General features: G+C 50.7%; 2 protein-coding genes across 2 annotated transcripts; one reads left to right on the forward strand and one right to left on the reverse strand.

Moving 5' to 3' along the window:
* Positions 1–498: 498 nt before the first annotated feature.
* LOC113954222 (transcription factor HES-5-like) lies at positions 499–2,394 on the reverse strand. Its single transcript, XM_027658274.1, has 3 exons — positions 2,073–2,394; positions 1,723–1,903; positions 499–1,595 (listed from the first exon to the last, which is right to left on the reverse strand). Exons 1-3 carry the CDS (start codon positions 2,133–2,135, stop codon positions 1,354–1,356), a joined length of 486 nt encoding a protein of 161 aa, XP_027514075.1. The 5' UTR covers positions 2,136–2,394; the 3' UTR covers positions 499–1,353.
* A 10,136-nt stretch (positions 2,395–12,530) lies between these two features.
* On the forward strand, positions 12,531–13,521 carry LOC113954190 (transcription factor HES-5-like). Its single transcript, XM_027658208.1, has 3 exons — positions 12,531–12,599; positions 12,895–13,075; positions 13,256–13,521. The coding sequence occupies exons 1-3, from the start codon at positions 12,534–12,536 to the stop codon at positions 13,519–13,521; spliced, it is 513 nt and encodes a 170-aa protein (XP_027514009.1). The 5' UTR covers positions 12,531–12,533.
* The last annotated feature ends 6,757 nt before the right edge of the window (positions 13,522–20,278 follow it).

Raw genomic sequence — 20,278 nt, forward strand, 5'->3', positions numbered from 1 at the left:
AAACCTCTCAAATCCTGGCACACAAACCCCTTAAAACCTGGAACAAACCCCTCGAGTTGTGGTACAAACCCCTCAAACCCCGGCAAACCAACCCCTCAAACCCCAAAACGAGCCCCTCAAATCGTGGCAAACAACCCCTCAAACCCCAGCTTAGGGGGCTCATTGTGAGAAACTCATGTGGAAGGAGGGAGGATGCAGATCGGTGCCTGCAGACCTGGTGGGCAGGTGCGAGACCCTCCTGCTCAGGTGAGGGGTTTGCGCGGCCAGGAGGGGCCATGACCAGGGAAATGCTCAGCAGGACTCAGCTGAGGGAATCTGGGTGCCAGGAGAACTTCTTACTCCTTGGGGTGAGGGGGGACTCACGAGAATACAGAGTAGACACGAATGGGAGTTCCTTGAGCTTCACAAAAATAACCATTTCTTCAGAAGGCTGACATTAACCTTTCCCAGGGGTGCGAGCAGCTGCACATCCCTCAGAGGGACAGAACCACACACGGCTTGCACACAAATGCATTTTATTGCTCTCTACACACACAGAGACGCATACACAGTATGCACGTGAGCCATAGGGCAGTCCCAGCACTGGGAGAAACACCATCCACCAGGAATTCAACTACTCAATACAGATAAAAATCATTATTATAATGAAAATGCTAAAAAAGCATAGCTTACACCCAGAATGTATAACATTGACAAATCAAGCCTGTTACTTACTACCTTTTCTTTAACATAAAGCAGGAACATACTCTTTTTCTAAATTGAAAAAAGCATCAAAGCGTAGAAATATTCCACATAGTTTCCTAACTCCTGGTCATCCCTCCCACTGGATATACAGAACAATGAAAGGGCCATGGGGGAGAAATCCAAACTAAAACCAAACCCGTTTTTGATGCTGCACAATTGATAAGCAAACAGTGGGAAATGGACTTTAACCAAGTCTGCATGGAGCAAAGGGGATAAATTTCTCCTCTGGAGTGAGTGAGCCAACCCGAGTCACTCGTCAGGCCAGAGCAAAGCTGGTGGCTGTTACAGGGAATATTAGAGAAAATCTCCTACAGCAATTGCTGTCCATCACAACTGTAACATTTACAAACACCCTCCTTCATTCTGAAGACGTTGCCCCTGCCTGGGCAGCACTGCAGCAGTGCCTACACAGCTTCCACACCAAACAGAACACCACAACTTTTGCCAAAGGATCCCAAAAAAGTCAAAAGTATGGCATTCTTTCACACATAAATGAAATACAGGGGGAAATAAAATTCCCTACAGCAGAGAGGATCAGAGCTGGACTATCAGATGCAGTCAGATCCTTCCTCTGGACTGTCACAGGTCCCTGCAGAGAGGACTCCTCGACTACCAGGGCCTCCAGAGAGGGCAGGTGTCCTTTGGAGACACTTGTTTCAGGGGGCTGGCGTTCCCAGGGCAGCAGGAGAGCTCCGGAGCGGCCGACTGGCTCTTCTGGAAATGGCTTAAAAGTTTGGTCTGGGTTTCAGTTCGGACTTTATGGAGAGAGAGGAAGTGGAAAGCTTCTTGCAAGCACCTGGAATAGCCCTCTCTGAAGTCAAACTGGGAGCTTTTATGGAAGGATCCTGCAGCTAGAGAAGGGAAGAAGAGAGGGAGAGGGAAGAAAGAATAGTTTAAGCAGTTGTTCATGGCTTAGGATTAATACAACTGTCACAGATTTGCAGTAAGTTGGAGAATGAAAAAAAATTCAATACTCACTCTTCATCTGCAGCTGGCTCTGCTGCTTCAGGTAGCTGACAGTCATCTCCAGGATGTCGGCTTTCTCCAGCTTGGAGTTGGGCTGGTGCCTCTGGAACTCCTTCTCCAGGAGCAGTTTCAGCTGCTCGATGCTGCTGTTAATCCGGTCCCGGCGCATTTTCTCCACCACCGGCTTCCTCAGCTGTAAAAAGCAAAGGAAAAGACACCTGTTATTAAAGGATCCTCTGTCTGTCACCCCTCAGGGCTGTTTGGTTCCCATCCCTGCTCCTAAGCCGTGTGGGGCAGGTTCTCAGCTGGTGTCAATGCTCCGGGAGCAGCCGAGAGCGCTGCCAGTCTGTGCCAGGACTTACTTTGTTTTTCTCCTTTGGTGTCAGCAGGTTGTCGGGCTCCAAGAAAACGGTGCTGGGAGCCATCTGTCCTGAGAAGGGAAGGGAGCTCTCAGAGTGGAATCCAGGAGAAACGTGTTGCTGGAAGCTGCCTCTGCCTGGTATTTATACTGCCCAAGCTCAGGGCGAGTCTGTGGGTCTGCGGCTCGGTGGCGTTTCCCACAGTCCGCAGCCAATCCGGGGGATGGGAAGCACAATGGGAGAAGCAGCTATTCTTGCATGCTCCAGTGGCAGTGAATAGCCTGCGGATAATGACCTTCTCCCAGATGAGCAGGTGGGGAGTGTGTGCTACGTGAAAGCCTGGGATCAGAGTTACGTGTCAGGAGCTGGGAAAGAGCTGGCCTTCAATGGGAAAGGCTGCTGACTAATGCCATGGATCAATAGCATTCCAGGGGCAGCCTGGGGTTCACAGGCAGGAGGAAGGAGGAGGAGGAGGAGGAGGAGGAGGAGGTCAGCTGCTGATGGCGGGAAGGCTGCACTGCCCCTGGGAATGCACTGAGGCACACGCTGGAGCAGGGCCATGGCACATGGAGCAGGGCCAAGGCACATGGAGCAGGGATATGGCACATGGAGCAGGGATATGGCACATGGAGCAGGGCCATGGCACATGGAGCAGGGACAAGGCACATGGAGCAGGGACAAGGCACATGGAGCAGGGATATGGCACATGAGGGACATGCACACATGAGCAGCTCCCAGCACTCTGAGAGAAGGAGCAGAAATCCCTCAAATCCACTCACCTGGTTTCCTCTGTGAGCCAAAGGAATGGTTCTCCCACAGGTGACTCAGGCACCAGCTTTGCCCATGGGAAACAGAAAACAGCTTTTCCGCTTTGGCTTACTGCAAATAAATACATTTCATGTTAAGTACACGCAATTACTGAAAACATTTTCTGGTTTGGTCTTTGCTCTCTTCCCTCGGTACCTCATGCAGCCCTTTAGAAAACTCTGAAGACATGTTACAAGCATTTTATGTTTCTGTTTCCAAATACCTGCAAGATAAACATGTGTGAAGAAGGGTCTTAGGATGTCTGGGGATCAGCTCAGTCTCGTGTGCTGCTTCTCACTTCCTCCACAAAACACGTTTTTCTCTAATTATTTTCTTTTAGTCTATGCACTAAGGAAGATTGGCTGCAGAAGAAATTTATATCCCCACAAACTTATGAGAAATCGAATTCCTGGTTCCTCATTATTCTCCACAGGGCCAGTTTCCACACAGAGGTGCTCAGGGGGTGTCTGCAGTGGGAAGAGCTGACAGTGTCACTGTTTGTGTCTGATAAACACAGAGACAGGGATTCCTGTTGGAAAACTTGAACCAGATCTGCCAGCAATTCATCTGCCAAGTAATGTCAGGGCTGATGTTTGGGGAGCTCTTCCTGCAGCAGTAAATGCTGCTTGTGTTGACATTAATACATGTGTGTTCCTCTGTACATCACTACACGTGTGTGGTCACTCATGTCTGTCAGTGTGAACACACACACAGAGCACACAGGCACATTCTCTCCCTCTGCAGCTCATTCCTGCAGGCCCAGGTAAGGTTTAAAGCAGCTCCTCCAGGCTCTGCCATCCCAGCTCCATTGTGCTGCCCTGAATGGGCTCCTTCTCTCCCTTCAGAGCAGCAGCTGTTGAGCTCCCCAGCCTTTATGTCAAGTTGTGGGAAAGCTTTTGTGCCACCATTTCACATGTTCTCCTCAAAGCCTGTGGATTATCTTAGAGCCCGTGTAATGCCACCTCTGAAACCAATCCTGCTCTCTGCACGTCCCTCTTGGGGAGATTCCCTGACACAGAAACTCCGGAGCTGGAACTCATTTCTTGAGCTTGTTAATTGAGCACATGAGGAAGAAAAGTGCCAGTCCCGTGATCTGCAGGGCCACTGGCAGTTTTGCTACAGGCAATTGCTGTTTTCCTCTTATTTCTCCACTCAATTCCTGCATAATTACTACACTAACTCATGGGAACAGTCATGCCAACCTTACCCTCCTTGCTCTTGGTAGTGGTTGTGCACTGGCACAGTCAAGGGGTCAGTGCTCAAAATTTCCTCTCCTTTCAGATCCAAACCAACTCAGAGCCTGCAACTGAGCAGGATGAATGTCAAATAATCTTCTGTGGCCTTGAGAAGTTCCCTTTAACTATGGAGGCTGGAGGCCCCACATATTTACATTGCATGTGATAATAAAAATTACAATATTCAATGTAATACTGGGAGGTGAATGTAGCAAAATCTCCTTTGGATGGTAAATCTGTTGAGGCTCCTACTCCCTCACTCTGTGTCAGAAACAAATTTTAAAGCATATGAAATAAAAACATATACTTTTTATTTTCTCTTTTGTTTCACAATCTGTGAGGGGAAAAATTAGACCATCTTGGAAGAGCTACTCAAATAAGATGCTCAATTACCCAAAATAGATGCTGTGCTTTGGTTGGAAATCCTAAAGAAAGTGATAACAAAAATTCCTCCCTGTTACAAAGTTTGCAGAATCCATGGACTTTGCACTAAGGAGAACGAATTTGGACTTACACTCCTCCTACTGCGGTTCCAAACACACACAGTATTGCACAGAAAACTCATCAGGATCCCAAAATACTGGATCTGGATGTTTGAAATAGGGCATCAGCAATCAGCCTTCCCCCAGAATCCCTGCCAGATGTTATCCCTTGAGGAAGACTTAAAGATGCTGCTGCTTTCCCAAGTCCCTCGAAGATGCTCCCAGTGCTTCCTGCAGTGCTGCCCAGATGGCCTTTTGGGAGCAGGGTTTCCCACTGAACACAAAACAGAGCCAAGCACCGTTGCTAATGTGGTTTGTAGTGGGGCACACTTCCTTTGTGACAGGAGGGAATGCGGTTAGGGAATGGTGTGGGAAACTGGAGTACGAGAACTTCCACAGCCCTGTGTTAGTAAGTCACCTGGAGAGGTGAAAGGCTTGAGAGCAGGGACAGAGGTGAACTGGGAATGGGAAAGACAAAATATAAGGTATTTAGTTCGTGCTGAGTCCTACAGTCCTGGAGTCGAAAATAAAATGGGTCCAATCCCAAGCTGGGATCCCCACTGAGGCCAACAGGGAATTTGGGCTCCAAGATTTGCCCTGCAGCTTTTGTACCTCTGGAGCTATTTCCTGATCTCTATAAACTTGTAAATACAAATTACATCTACACCTACAGCAGATTTGCCAAAACCCAGCCAGCAAAATTTGAGGCTGAATTTTCTCCTGCCAAATACCAAGACCAGACCTGGGTCTGATCCATTTCTTTCACCCAAGCAACACAGAGTAGTTCAGGAGTATTAATGAAAAGAAGACCCTCCCCCTAGTATTGCTGGGATAAAACCTGGTCTAATTTTCTTAAAAGCCAGGCTCAGCTCCCTTAGCTCCATCTGGGTCCCTCATGGTCCATAGCAATCACCTTGTTTGCCAGGATATACTGAACAAATCAAAGGGATTGAAGAAGCAAGCAGGGGATGTGGCTCAGAAGCCTCAGAGCAGATCTAAACCACCTGGGCCTTTGGCCTGAGTGCTGGATGGGCAAAATTCTGCTCTGCAGCTCCCTTCCATGGCACTTCTTTCCTGCCCTTCCCTGCATTTTCTCTTGACACTTCCCTGTCATTTCCCCCTAACCCTTCCCTGCTTTTCCTCCTTGCCCTTCACTGCATTCCCTCCCACCCCTTCCCTGCTCCTGGGCTGGTGCAGTTTCCGCCTGCCTGCACATCTTCCTTCCCTTTTTTCCTTTTCCTCGGGGTTTGCTTTCCCTCCGTGCATGTTTTATAATCTGATTTTTCGATCTGTCACTCCTCTCCCCCCTGGCTGTCACAGGCAGATGTGCTTTGGGGACAGGGGTGTCTCCCAGCCCGGGGGACGCGGTGAGTGTGGAGTTCCCTCCAGTTTCCCACACTGCTCTCCCATTCAGGGCATTCAGGAGGAGGATAAAGGAAGTGTGCCATGCTACAAGCTGAATTAGAAATGGTGTTTGACTTCCCTTTGTGCTCCACAGAAACCTTGCTCTGGGCACACCATCTGCATAGCCCTCACCGTGGAGAAAACCATTGATCAAGGCCTGTCAGCCCAGCTGGGGGAACTTGGGAAAGTAATTCCTTGTGCCACTTCAGTTCTTTGGGGCTTAACATCTGGCTGGAGGGGGAGGCGACAGTTGATGGTTTAACAGTCGTGCTTCCTTTCAAGTTTGGGATGCTGTTTTGATCCCCGATAAGCCTTTCTGAAATCCTGATTTTAATAACATGGAAAGCATCCAGAAGAGTAGGAATAATGCACTGGCTTTGCATTTTCAAAGTGCTTTACAAATACCAGCTAATGAATTCTCAGCGACCTCCTCGGTGAGATGAGGATGTATTATTAACCATGTTTTACAAAGGCAGGAAAATGAGGCAGAGAGGAAAAAAACAAGGTTTCAGGCTTTCAAGCAGCCTGCAGGTCACGGGGCTTCTCAAGTGGCTGTTTGAGACATCTGGTTTGCAAAGGTGCTCAGCACCCACTTTTGTTTTAATTAGCTTTGGATCTCTGAAAGGAGCCAGCTCCCTTGTTTGTTGGGAGAATTTGGGATACCAGCCTGGACCACACTCACAGCCACACACCACTTAGATAAACAGACACCAAAGTTCTTTGCCCCCAAGTTCAGCAGTGGGGTTTGAAAATGTTATTTAGTATAATTTCTTTAAGCCCATGAAATGGCTGGAGAGGAAGATGCTCTCAAATCCCTGAGCAGGAAATACTTAATGATGTGTTCAACAGAAAATAACTTCATCTCTCTAGAGAGTAAACAAAGTTTTAATTTCTTTGTGCTCCTGCAGACCTACCAAAGCCAGAGCTGTCCTTGGTCAGGACAGTCCGTGTCAGCACCATGGAATTCTGCTCCCAGCAGTTGTGGTTATCCTGGGATGGGACCTCCCTGGAGGAGGGGATTTAGTGTGCCCTCAATTACAAGGCCTCCTGAGTTTATAAGGGAATCTGACAGCACGCCTTGCCCTGTGGGTGTTGATGAGGGCACCCAGCCCTGCCCTGTGAGCACCAGGGCCTGGCAGCTCCTGCATGTGCCCCTCTGCCAGTCCCCTGCCTGGCTCAGAACCAGCTTTCCTGCCTCCTGAAACACAGGGCGGGTGCCTGCTTTTATCAGACACCATCTCTTCATTCTGCTGCCAGCTGAGCATGGCAAAGGTGCTCCTCAGGCCTCCCAGACCCACCTGCCTGGCAGGGCAGGACCTGCCACGAGCCCCAGGACACTGTCCCCAGATACGGGTCCATTGTGCTCCACAGGTGGGGACTGACAGGAGCTTACAGCCCAAAACTCACCCCAAAACTCAGGCTGAGCTCGAGGGAAGGGGAGAAATCCACTGGGGCATAAGGGAGAGTCAGCTTCAGGTCACAAACCTCAATCAGGGACAATCACAGGAGCTCAGGGGACAACCGGGAAGCCTGTGCCTGTTATCTCCCCTACCCAAATGCTGCCCTGGCTGGAGTCTGAGTGATTAAATATCTGCCACATGCAGATGGGATTAATTGCTGCTCCTGCACGGGGAGAGGTGCTGCCCTCCCCTCTGGCACGGACACACCATTCCCATCCTGTCAATGACAGCAAGTGGTTGCTGGGGCCAGACCTCAGGAGCCACATTCCCGGTTCTCAACCTGCTCTGCTGAAATATCCTCCCTGCAGGATACCTGCTCCCTGCCAAAAGCTTGGCAGCACTGTTTGCTCAGTCTTGTGACTTTTATCAGGAGGCTCAAAATATTTATGGCCTTCAGCAGGACTTCATGTCCAAGCCTCATAATTCTATAAAGACCAAAAATTAACGGTGTTGATCCAAAGCCTAAATACACAATAAAACAATCAAAATGTAAGTAAACCCTCTCCCATCAAAATCCTTTTATTTTTATTAGAAACATGAAACGTTTTTGTTAAATTCCTATGACACTCAGCCCGTTTCTTGGTTCCTCAAAGCCCAGATTTGACATTTGAAAGGCTGGCAGCAGTGCCAGACACCCGGAGATGCAGAGCCCATTGTAAGAGCTGAATGCCACCGTCTTCCAAAAATCCCCCCCAAAACAATGCGGGAAGTGCATGAACCCAGCAGCTTCTGTTTGCTCCCTGCTCGGCATTGTCAGGGACAGGCTGTTCCTCCCTGGCCAGGGCACAGGAGGTGACTGATGGGGAATTCCGGGGCACTTTGGGCAGAGTGTGCTACCGGTCAACTCGGGATCTGAGGTGCTTGAGAGAAACCTCAGACCCATCTGGCAGCACGTGTGAGATCCCTGCTGGGTGCCAGCCCTGCTCCTGAGGTGGGGAATGGTGCCATTCCCAAAGCCATCACCAGCTCAGCCCCCGGGCCAGGCAGGAGGGCAGGATATACCCCGCGGTTGTTTTATCCGGGTCCGGAGGAGGAGGGTGGTAAACACCGAACATGGTGGCTCCCGCCAAGCCTGCTCCCGGGGCAATGTGTTCCTTTGAGCCATAATTGATTCCTGCCATCAGGCACCAGCCTGCTCTCCCCCAGGGTCAGCGCTTTCCCACATCCAACCCCATTATCCCACAGACCATGCCTTTTGTACAACACACTCCAGCTATTCATGTGCAAAGCAGCTGTAATCCCCAGACCTTTCAGAGTCAATATACCAGGAAATAATAAATCCCTCTTGTGCACTCTTGAATATGCCGAGAGGTGACTTGTGGGAATTTCAGCTGGGCAGAAAAATAATAAATTCTCCTTAATTTTTAATTATTTGTGATACTCACTGTAGAAGGACTATGTCATTGGTGCATGACTGTTTGGGGGTCACCACACAAGCAGCTGTAGAAATTGCTTTTACCTCCAACAACCCTAAAAATGCAGATCAGATTGTCTCAGATGTTTCTTAATGATCAAAGTCCTCTTTCCCTCACCCATGCACCTGGGAACAGCAGCATATTAAATATTCTGGATCTGAAGAAAAACTAATTAAAAAAGGTTAAACCTGTGAAGAATGTACTTTATAGTACTAAGACCCCTTTTTGAGGGGGTTCTGATGTCTAAAGGAGGTAAGATAATGCCATGCTAATGACATTTAATGGAATATTTTACACAATGGGTGCAATAACAACATAACCTTTTCCCCTGGAAGGGCAGATTTCCCTGCACTCCCACTCTGTCGGTTCACACACAGAGTTATGCTTGTCTTGTGGGAACAGAAGCCAATCCTGAATAGCAAGTTTTACATGATAATTTCTTTATATATTGCCTTCCAGGCAAACAATTTTTAAACTATTCAGTGTGTAGAATGTCACGTCACTGAAGGACCCTGAGCAGACCATGGGAGGCAGGGTTGTGTGCACAGGGGGGCTGGAAAGGGACCTTCATCTCAGACACCAAAGGAAGCACTGGCCCCTAAATTAAAAACTATCAGAGGATCATTAGGGGTCACTCAAATAGAGAGAGCCCTGTCTTTTCACACCTTAGCCAAGAACCTCCACAGAGCCAGTTAGAAGAACATGAGGATGAGGAAGGGATGTGGTAATACTGCAGGGATTTGTGCTGCTGAAATCCAGGAGTCTTAAACATTAGGATAGGTCCCCCCAGCAGTGACATACAGACCCAATAGTTCCTCAGGCATTCAAAGATAACAATTCCCACTCAGGTGTGTGTGCCTGGGACCCTGGCAGGTGTTCTCTTTGCTGCTCTTCCCCCTCAGTGCTGCTGCCACCAGCACATCACCCTTCAAGTGAGATCAGAGCTGGCTTGATCCTAACAACCCTTCCATATCCCTGGGGGAACAAGCCTTCCCAGGAATGCTCCCAACAGGAGGGGAGAAAAGAAACTTCTCTGCAAGACAGGGAGAAGGGGCCACCTGAGCATTTCCAGAGCCAAGGAGCAGAGCCCAGCCCTGTTCCTCCTCTTCGTTCCCAAAGGTGCCCAGCACTGTCCCCAGGTGATGCCAGAAAAGAACAAGAACCACTTCAGCCCTGTCCCTGCCTCCCACCACAGACACAGGGCAGCTCCCAATTCCAACTGGGCTCTGTGGAAAAGTTCTCCCATGTCCCAGGAGAGCAAACCGAGGGACAGTGGAGCAAACCAGCAGCCCTGGGACAGCTCGTGCTGCAGCTCAGCTCGGCGTTCCTGCAGCCACCCCTGTGTGTGACCCACTGTCCCTGCCCCTTGCCCCTTGCCATCCCTTTCTCCTGGTACACACAGAGCTTGGAGAAGCCTCTGGATGGAGAAACAGGCGCGTTTCAGCCTTCCTGGGTGAAAAAGCCACAGAGTTCATGGTGCCCCCACAGCAGCAGCTCCACAAAGGAGTCATTAGCACCAGGCTGTGTGGGTTTGGATTTCTCTGCCTTTCCCATACTCTTCCCCCATTGATAACACTTCTTGCTGGGACAATAGAAGTGTGCCTTGCAACTACTCCCGACATTAGTGACGGTGCTTGAGCCTGAATGATTTAAAGGGAAAGAATCCAACTCCCAAAAGACCATCTGGCTATCAGTTCTAACACAGCAATAAAGGTCAGGGCTGCTTCTCAGGAGTTGGGAAAAAGATGGGTTTTGACACTGAAGAGTCTCTTCAACCAGCTTGGTCCATGCCTACCTGTCAGCTCCTGCCTGCAAGGCCATCATTTCTCCCTTGCTAGGAAAAGGATAACATGGGATACCAGCTCCTGGAGGAAGGCCAGCCAAAGAGCACAGGAAAACAGGCAACACCTCATTAGAGCTGGCAGGAGCTGGGCCATGGTCTCTGAGCTGTGTCTTATTTTGTATCATAATCCTTTGACTGCTTCAAAGTGTTCATGAGATGTCTTGTCTCCTGGCTTTCCCACAACACAGGGAATAAAGGGCTCCAAGGACAACATCTGCCCCTCACAAAGCGCTGAGCCCATTCAGGTCAGCACAATGAATCCCTGGCTCTTCCAGTGACACCTCCCTCCTTCCTGTCAACTGCCCATTGCCCTCGGGCTTCACTTCAGGATTTCCAAGTAAGAAACTCTTTGGCTTTCTCACCTCCCTGCACACTTCCCTGCTCCCTTTCTGTGCCCAGATGCTCGGCCACGCTCTGTGCACAGTGGAGTGCCGGGAGCAGGAGGAGCAGGAGGAGCAGGAGGAGCAGGAGGAGCACACGCCTCTGCCTGGGGCTGGACCCACAGATGACAGGTGCAGCACAGCTTTTCCCAGGTAGGTTCTGGGTTATTTTCAGTGCTGCCTCAAGGACTGTATCCAGGCAGAGATTTTTCTCATAAGACAAAATCAGAACTGACCTCCAGTGCCCTCACAGCTTCATTCTTTCCCTTGCCTTTGTCACAAAAGAAATGTTTGCTTAATTCATACCGACATCTCCATGCCAATGCAAGCAAGCAGCTCTGTTCCCATTTTCCACGTTAGAAAATGGAGTGGGAATGACACAGTAAGTTTTACACAGGGAGGCAGAGACTGGTCTCTGAGATCTGGTGTTCAGCACTGCAGCAGGTCCAAGGGCAGAACAGAGCACATCAGGAACCTCAGGCAAGGAGCACAACTGACCTCCTTGCTGAGGGCCAAAGGTGGGTCTCAGCTACTAAATCCCATCCATGACAAACCTCTGATTTCCAAAGGCTTCCCAGGGTTCCAGGTTGAACCTGGTGCTATTCCTCAGCCCATTTAACCATCATCCCAACAAATGTCTGTATGAAAGAGAAAGAGGAGGAAAGGGAAAAGCAAGAGCTATGGGGTGACTGGGCATGGCCCAGCTCTGCTGGGAGGGGTGGGCTTCCTTACTGGGGGCACTGGGAACACTCACAGAGCCCATTGTGTTAAGAGGAAGAGCGAAACTGAGGTTACTATTCCCACTGCTTCCCATTCTCTAGATATTCATCCCATGCATCCAACACCCCTCCACCCTGACTGTCACTTCTTCCCAGCAAATGTGCTGCAAACAAACCCGGGGCTCCACACTGGTCACACTTTGGGTCACCCACTGACGTGCAGTGGCTGTATGGACACACCTCCCACACACACTGCGGCTGGGGAGGGCAGGGATGTCCTTGGTAATGTTGATTTTTATCCCTACCAGGGCTCCTCGTGGCCTTTTCCCGCCTTGCCCCAAAAGTGTGCCTCCTCCACGCCACCCCTGCACCCAGCACATGCAGGGCCTCGGGAATGCCATTGATCCCAGACAACCAGCTGGAGGGTCGGTGCTTTCCCAGCTCCCCAGGCCCGCACACTCCACCAGCAGCGTGGGCAGAAGGTTATTCTCCCCGGGGCATTGGCAGCCAATGGACCGTGCACTAATGGATGCTTCCCCTATTGTCCCGCTGCCTGCCGGGATTGGCTGCGGGGCTGTGGGAAACACCGGCGATCCCGACACTCACGTATCTGCCCCGGCACCCCGGCTATAAATACAGCACTCGGGAGCTGCCAAAGCATCCCCTCGTGCTCGGCACAGCAGCTGAGCGGGGTCTGTGCCCAGCTGAGAGCGCCCGGGATGGCTCCCAGCAACACCCTCATGATCCACATGGAGGAGAAACTGCTGCCAAAGGAAAAGAATAAAGTAAGTGGAGCCCTTGAGGGGACTGGAAAGGCTGGCTTGCCCCTGGCAAGTAAATATGACATGAGAAAAGGTGGGATAGGAGGAAGAAAGTGGTCTGGGGGAAGGCAAATAGGTTAAAGAGAGATAAAGGAGATTATAATTATTTTAAAAAATTAAATGGAGTAGGGAATGGGTAGGCAGCATCTCACAGCTCTTCTACCAGATGAAAGCATCTTTGAACACGTGTGTCAGGGCACAGGGGGGAAATGGGGTCAGGCCTCACAGAATCCCTAAGGATGTGCTCCCTCTCTCCCAGCTGAGGAAGCCGGTGGTGGAGAAAATGCGCCGGGACCGGATTAACAGCAGCATCGAGCAGCTGAAACTGCTCCTGGAGAAGGAGTTCCAGAGGCACCAGCCCAACTCCAAGCTGGAGAAAGCCGACATCCTGGAGGTGGCTGTCAGCTACCTGAAGCAGCAGAGCCAGCTGCAGGAGCAAAGTGAGTGCAGAGCAGGTACCACAGGCCTGACCCTGCTCCCCAGGGCTGGGACACCCCAGCTCCAGGCACACGAGCAAGGCTTGAGCACTCCTGAAAGACATTCACTGCTCAAATCACCACTGTCCCATGTTTTGGTCATGGTCTTAACCCACTGCCTTTGCTTCTTTCCTTCTCTTCCAGCATTCGCCCCCAAGAGCCCCGAGCAGGACTTTAACAGCGGGTACCTGCGGTGCCTCAAGGAGGCCATGCACTTTCTGTCCTACTACGAGCCCAAGAAGGAGACCCAGGTCCAGCTCATCAAGCACTTCTGCAAAGCCCAGCTGGGCTCAGACCCCTCGTACTCCCCGGCCCTGCGCAGCTCCCCCCTGTCTCCCTGTGTGCTCCCCAGAAAACAGCCTGCCCAGAAGAGCCTGCCTGCTGCTCCCACCATCTGGAGGCCCTGGTAGACCTGCTGAACTCTGTTCCCGTGTTTTGCTACAAAAACTAGAGGGACCTGTGTTTTATTAGTTCCTCTTTAAAGTAGGAAACGTTGCTTTCCAAAGGTGGGAGGGGGGGATTATTGTTTTTCTGTCACCAGAAATGAGGGTCGCTGGGTGGTTTCCCTTCATAGTGAAGGACTGTGGGTGTATCTTGCAGCAAATTTGTTGCTTTTATTGGTGGCTCCTGGCCAAAGACAGGACCAAGTTCTGTGGTGATCTCAGAGAGCAAATGCCCTTCAGGTTCCATCAGAGGCTGCTGAGCCCGTGGCTGGCAGTGGGAATCCTTGGGCTGACTCCCCAGGTCACTGGTTCAAGTGCTCCATTGTCTCTTGGTGATGTATTGACCTTCCTCAAGAAGGAGCCCTTTGGAGAATGTATTTTGTATCATAAAGAGAGGACTGAGCCTTTACCTTTTGAGTGAAAGATGTTATTAAGAAATGCTGATTCTTCTGAAGCTCCTCTGCTATTTTTAGTGCCTCACGGAGTTGTGCTGATCACAGACAGCTCTGGGGAAAATTCTCTTCATGTCACTTTGTGCTGCTCTCAGTTGAGGGATAATTGATGCCTTTTGTAAAGGAAAAAACCTGAGCTATACCTTAAGGAGAAGGGGGAGGAAGGGAGGCAATAAGTACTTTGTAATCATTCATTGAACATGCTAAGGAGCTTAAAAAGCTTTTATAAAGTTATGATGTATTCATCCTGTGTGATGTCCAACTTGTGTGTTTTCACTGTACAGTACAATAAAAATGGTTTTCGTCATTAATCCTTTGGTTTGAAATGATTCAAATGGCTCATCCTGCTGGACTGGGTGCACGCAGACTCCCCTGCAGTGGGGAAGCCATCAGGAGGTGTCACAGTGCTGAGCCCTTCACTCCAGGACATACTTTATATCTGTGAAATTCCTTTGGCGGACCAGGATTGCAGATCCTGTAAAGCAGCAACCTCTGGGAAAATTATCAAAAATCAAAATGGAGGTGAAGCTGAAGTGAGGTGCTGAGAGGTGTCAACCTTTCAGACTTAACAGCAACCCATTCAGCCTTAAACAAACCCCTAATTTCACAGCCACTTCACTTCCCCTGTTAATTTGCCCACCAAGCTGAGCTCAGTCTTGTGCTTTCTGCCCGTTTGTGAGGGAGCTTCAGGGAAATCTCCCAATAACTTCCAAAGAGTTTGGCACTTGCCTCTGCTTGGGCATCTTCCCCCCTTTGAACCACCTGCACTGGGGTGAACTAGTTTGTGTTGTCTTTTAATTTTATGACACAGATTCTGCTTGGCAATAACAAAATTGCTCACTTTACCGAAGTGAAATGTGCCCACATGAGGCTGAAAGTCTCCACAATTAGACAGCAGAGACTGAAAAGCATTTCCTCTCCTGAGTTATTTCCTTTTATTTTCCCTTCTCTTCAAAGTAGAACAAATTTGCACAAATAATCAGTTCACAAAGCCACTCTCTAACCACAGGAACACACAGATTTGGGTACATGACAGGGAACCTTCTCATTGTACAGAGATACAGGAACAGCAGGAAACACCACTGCTCAACAATTCAACTCCCCTCAGATTGCCTGAGAGAGGTGCCCTTGAAAAGCTTCGTTTCTAGAATAAGGGATTTTTTCCCAAATAAAAGGAAACACTGAACACCTGATCTTGCCAAAGCTGCTCAGTTAAGCCGGGAGCAACCTCAGATCCACTGAGGGGACACAACCAAACACATCCCAACACTGCTGGCTGGGCCTGGCCAGTCCTCGTTTGGCTTGTGATGAAACCCTCTCTTATCCACACAGAAAGCCCCCAAAAAAGCCAGACAGCTGGGTCAGGAACATGCTGCTCTGCCTCATTATGGTTCAGAGATCATTTTGGTTCTTCCTTTGCCCCAAAAGTACAAGCTGGTCGAGTGCTCCTCACCTCTCTGCCAATGCAGTGCAAGGTGGGCTTTGGTACAGGTCTCTACCAACGCTGCAGGTAGTTTCTTCTTCCTAATGAAGTGCTAAATAATTCAGAAGAGATATTTTTAGATTATGTGGTTGCTTAGCGAGCTTGAAAAAGTCACTTTGCCTCACTGTGCTCAACTTGTCGTTGTCAATTAGTACAAGCTTCTGAGTCCCAGCAAAACTCCAGCTGTTGTCCATGCCTGGGGGTTTTTAAATCAAGCCTAATTAGGGCAGTCTGGGGGAGTTCAGACTCAGCTGGGATGCCATGTGCCCCAAAGCCCATCACATCCTGGGTGTGCCCCACTGGGAATAGGGTCACACGTGGCACGGAGAGGCCACTGCCCTCCTGGGGATGGGATTCCACCCAAACCCCCCCTGTGTGAGTGTCCCCGTGGCAGCACCTCTGCAGTGCCTTAAACCACGGTGGAGGGGAGAGGAACGGCAAGAGCCTCCTCCTGGGCAACGGGAAGGGACCAAACCCCGCCGGGAAGGCTCCCTTTGCTCCAGGGACTCAGATCCACCCTGGGGCAAACGCTCCCCTTCTGCTTTTCACCAGCCACAGACTTGCCCCCCTGGGCTTTAATTTACCAATTACCCCCGAGCTAAAAGCCAGACCTCGGGCTTCCCCAGCCCGGCAAAGGGTCTGTTTACAATTTATTAATTATTATCACTTCTCATAATTGAACTCAAAGCTTCTTATGGCTCCCCACCCTGTCCCCTGGGGCGACCCTCCCCTGCTCCAACACATTCCCACCCTTAGGGAAGATGTTGTTTATTATGCTGATCCCACAGCTCAGGAATACTCTCCTGACAAAGCCCCTATTAACCTCAGAGTGTGGGCCTGAGTTTCTCGGAGTTTCCCACACTTTCCTCCCCGTTTGGGGCATTCAGAGGGGCACAAAGGCAGCGTGTGCCTCACAACAGCCCGCATTAGTGCCGCTCTTTGGCTCCGCATTGTGCCGACCAGCAATTCCTGTCCCGATGGACCATCTGGAGAGCTATTTTCCCAAGGAGCACATTGATCGATCAGTATTATTCGAGGGCCCTTTTAAAACTTGGGAACGTTATGCTCTTTGACACTAAATAGGTGTCTCGAGAGCGGCTGTCAGAAAGATTTTAAACCATTTAAGGAAGGCAGAGAAAAAAAAAAAACCACGTAAAAATCGTAATTATTTTTTTAAAAACGCCGTCAATAGCATCTGGGAGACAGGCTGACATGAATGTAGGAAATGGTCTAAAGTAAAAATGCTCTGAAATTGGTACAAGCTGGAAGCACAACCGCGGAGGTACAGGACACTGATTTTAAAATCTGCATAATAGAGACAATGAAAATCTGGGTTTCTGTGCTCTTTCCTGACAGTTCACCTCCCTCCAGACCTGTTGCTGCATTGCAGCGTGCTGGGTTTGCCTCCACAGAAAGCCATGGATCAGATGGGCTCAGAAAGCTGCCAACTGGTGTTAAACTGGGAGCAGCTTCTGTGTAGAGTCTGTGCAGCAAGTGTACACCTGGGCTGAAATCACCACTGACAAACCAGGAGCAGAAAGGCCCAAAGTACCAATTCCTCAGGCTAGGAGACCTCCAGCTGCTTTGATTTATGGACTGCCATGCCTATGAGGACAGTTTTGGGGTGGTTCTTCCTCAGCTCACAGCAATCCCTGGCTCCCAGATCCCCGCCACAGGCTCAGGGCACTGCTGTCCTCTCTCAGGAGCAGCTCCAGACCTCACACCACCCTCCAGAGAAGGGAATTATTGTGTCACATTCCTTAGTCAACTCCACGTGTGGAAGCTCTGGGAATTTGTCTCTTTTAATCCTTCATTCCCCAAACAGGGCAAACCCTGAGCCAGCCCCACACAGTCCATCTTTCTGGCTCTGCAGCAACAGCCCGAGAGACACAAACTCTTCCCACAGATATGGAGCACAGTGACAAGGATTTGGACCACAGACGTGTTCCAGTGGGACAGACTGTTGCAGTAAGAGCAGAATTTTCAAAAAAAGCCCACACTGAGCAAACTAGTTACAGACTTCTTACAAAGAGCGACTGGACTGCAGCACAGCATAAATCTTCCTTCCTGAAATCCTTGCAGGAAGTGCCTACTGCACCCAGCCCCGTGAGGAATATCCTGTAGGGACAGCCTAAGGCTGGACAGTTTATTATTCTGAAGTATCAGTCGAGAAATATCATTGCCATTGAGTTTTCAGGTCTTACTAAACAGAGAATTCCTCTCGCCCCCCAGCAGTGTCAGAGGGTAGGTGAGGCAGGCACAGGGGGATGGAAGGTTAGTGGTACCTTTCCAAGGGACAGAGAGAGGGGGAAGCTGGGATGTGGGGAGCCCAGAGGGCTGCTGTGTGTGCCTGGTTCCCCATTCCCATCAGATGGTGCGAGCCCACAGCTCCCGGGATTTCCCACGTCGCCATTGAGGGAGTTAAACTGCCGACAAAAGGCGTGTGCCTGGAGGGTCGGGGACAGCCCGCGGCACCATCTGCCCGGCCCTGCAAGGCAGGGATCAGGCTTTAATCACCGGAGCTGGTTTAGCCCTTTGGAGGCCACGCCATTGTGCTGGGGACAGCGTGGCATTATTTAGAACTGCTCGTTCCGTGTTTCCAGCGCTGAAAATTGGGTCAGAGCCTCCCTCCCTGCAAACCTACTCCTTCCCAGACGGGGTGTGCAGGACCTGCTGGCCCTTCCAGCCCTTCCAGCCCACGTGGCCCCGGGAGGGATCCAGAAAGCCCCGTGCTGCACTTCCAGCTCCAGCAACAGCACAGGAGCATGCAGGGATTGCCCTGGCTCCAAGGAATAATGCTGATTGCAGGCTGGCAAAATAATTGAAGGAACTGATTTTGAATAGTACTCACAGTCCTTGATCGATTATAGTTGATTGACAAGAATTAAAATTGTTGTACCCAAAGTGATCCACCTAAAATGCTGTTGGGCTGGGAAGGGAGACCCATGGAATTCCATGAGAAGCCAGGCAGTGAAAAGGGCCTTTGAAAGCTTCAGGTTGATAATTAGTTATGGGATCATCCTTTGCAGGACCATATCTTTTTATCCAACAACCCTCTGTGTGCTGGAACACATTCTTGTCCATGTACCCACAGAGCCAGGTTTGGGTTATCCAGAGGCTGCTGAGGGCAGGTAGAACAGGCTGACTGTGGCTGACAGGGAAATGAGAGGTTTCCCTTCTGGTTTTTGACACAGGAAATAAGTAGTTTTCATCAATGTTGTCGTGGTAAGAAACAGTCATTCAAAGACTACATGAGGCCTCACACACCTGACTGACAGATCTGGAAGGTGACTGGCTTTGTACTGGGTGGTGCTGGGAGGGGGCAGCAGACCCGAGCAGGACACATAACCTGGAAAAAAAATATCTCAACAAGGGAGCTTCAGTCCAGGACCCTGCCCAGTCCTTTCCCCTTCATTGCCTGAACACTGAACACACGTGGCACAGAGATGAGCAAGGCCAGGACTGAAGAGAGGCACAGGGTGGCCTCACGCTTGTGCCACGTTCTGCAAGGGGAGAATACAGCAAAGCAATGGACAAGAACTGACTTTTCACTCCACCTCAGCTGTCTGTAAAGGGGGAAATATGTTTAGTTGGAGACTCAGGACCAAGGGAACAGTGAGGCATTTACAAAGTGGCATGAAATCAAACAGGACATGTTTGGGAAAGGCATCCTAATCACTACATGTCACGGGCTGCTGTAGGAAAGCCCAGATTACCCAAACAAAGGCAAGGAAGAGCTCTTGATATAACTTAGAGAGGGACTTTAAACAATGGAGAGGAAAACATTTCAGGCTAACTGCTTAGCACAAACTGTTTGAAGGGTTCTTCCCCTCGATTTTAGTCTCTCGTTGCCCTGAAAATTATCTGGTACTGTATTCATGTAAGCACGGTTTAATGTCAGTGAAAGGCTTTAGTCCCTCTAATTCTGCATCTTTTCCTTTTCAACCTCTCCTTTGGTCACCGAGCATTATCTCTTCCCGGGATCAGTTTTCAGTGCCTTATTCCAGCCCGGCCTGGGAACGGGCGGCTCAGCGGTGTCGCCGTTCCCGACATCAGGCGGGAGCTGGGTGATAATTCCGGCCAACGCTTTCCCACGTTCCCTCCCCAGCGGTGCCAATCCCCCATTGTGTCCCACGCTCCCCAGCCCACCTGCTCCTCCGGGAGCAGGGTATTATCCCCAGGCGATTCACAGCCGATTTGCCATGCTGTAATGGATGCTTTCCCATTGTCCCGCCCGCGCGGGGATTGGCTGCGGACTGTGGGAACCTCCGAGTCGCTCCGGACCCAGACATTTGTATGCGGCCCCCGCGTATAAATAGGGGAGATCCCGGCTCCCTGCTCCAGCCCGAGCTGAACCAGCGCTTGGGATAGCGGTGCGCTCTCCCCGGGAATCCCGAGGCCCCGAGGGAAGCACAGAGTGAGTATCCGCTCACACCGAGCGGGGCCGGACCCGTTCGGGGGCAGGAGCTGGGGAGGGGGAGCCTCGCTGCTCACGGCCCCTTCCCCTCCTGTGTTACAGCTCGGGAACGGCGCCGGGCACCGCCCGGGCACGGGATTTACACAGCCCCGGGCAGCTGGGGCTGCTCCTGGAGCGGGGGTTCGGAGGCACCGGCCCGACTCCGAGCTGGAGAAAGGAGCCGTCCCGGGGGTGGCTGTGAGCCCCCCGACCCACGGGCGAGGTGAGTACCCCCGGCACACCCAGCGCCTTTATGGTCGGACAACACTCCGGGCCGGAGCCTCCCCCGTAACCCTTCCCTTCTGTAACCCTTCCCTTCTGTAACCCTTCCCT

This window comes from Corapipo altera, unplaced genomic scaffold (assembly GCF_003945725.1).
Source record: "Corapipo altera isolate COAL_440 unplaced genomic scaffold, ASM394572v1 301, whole genome shotgun sequence".
Taxonomy (NCBI): domain Eukaryota; kingdom Metazoa; phylum Chordata; class Aves; order Passeriformes; family Pipridae; genus Corapipo; species Corapipo altera.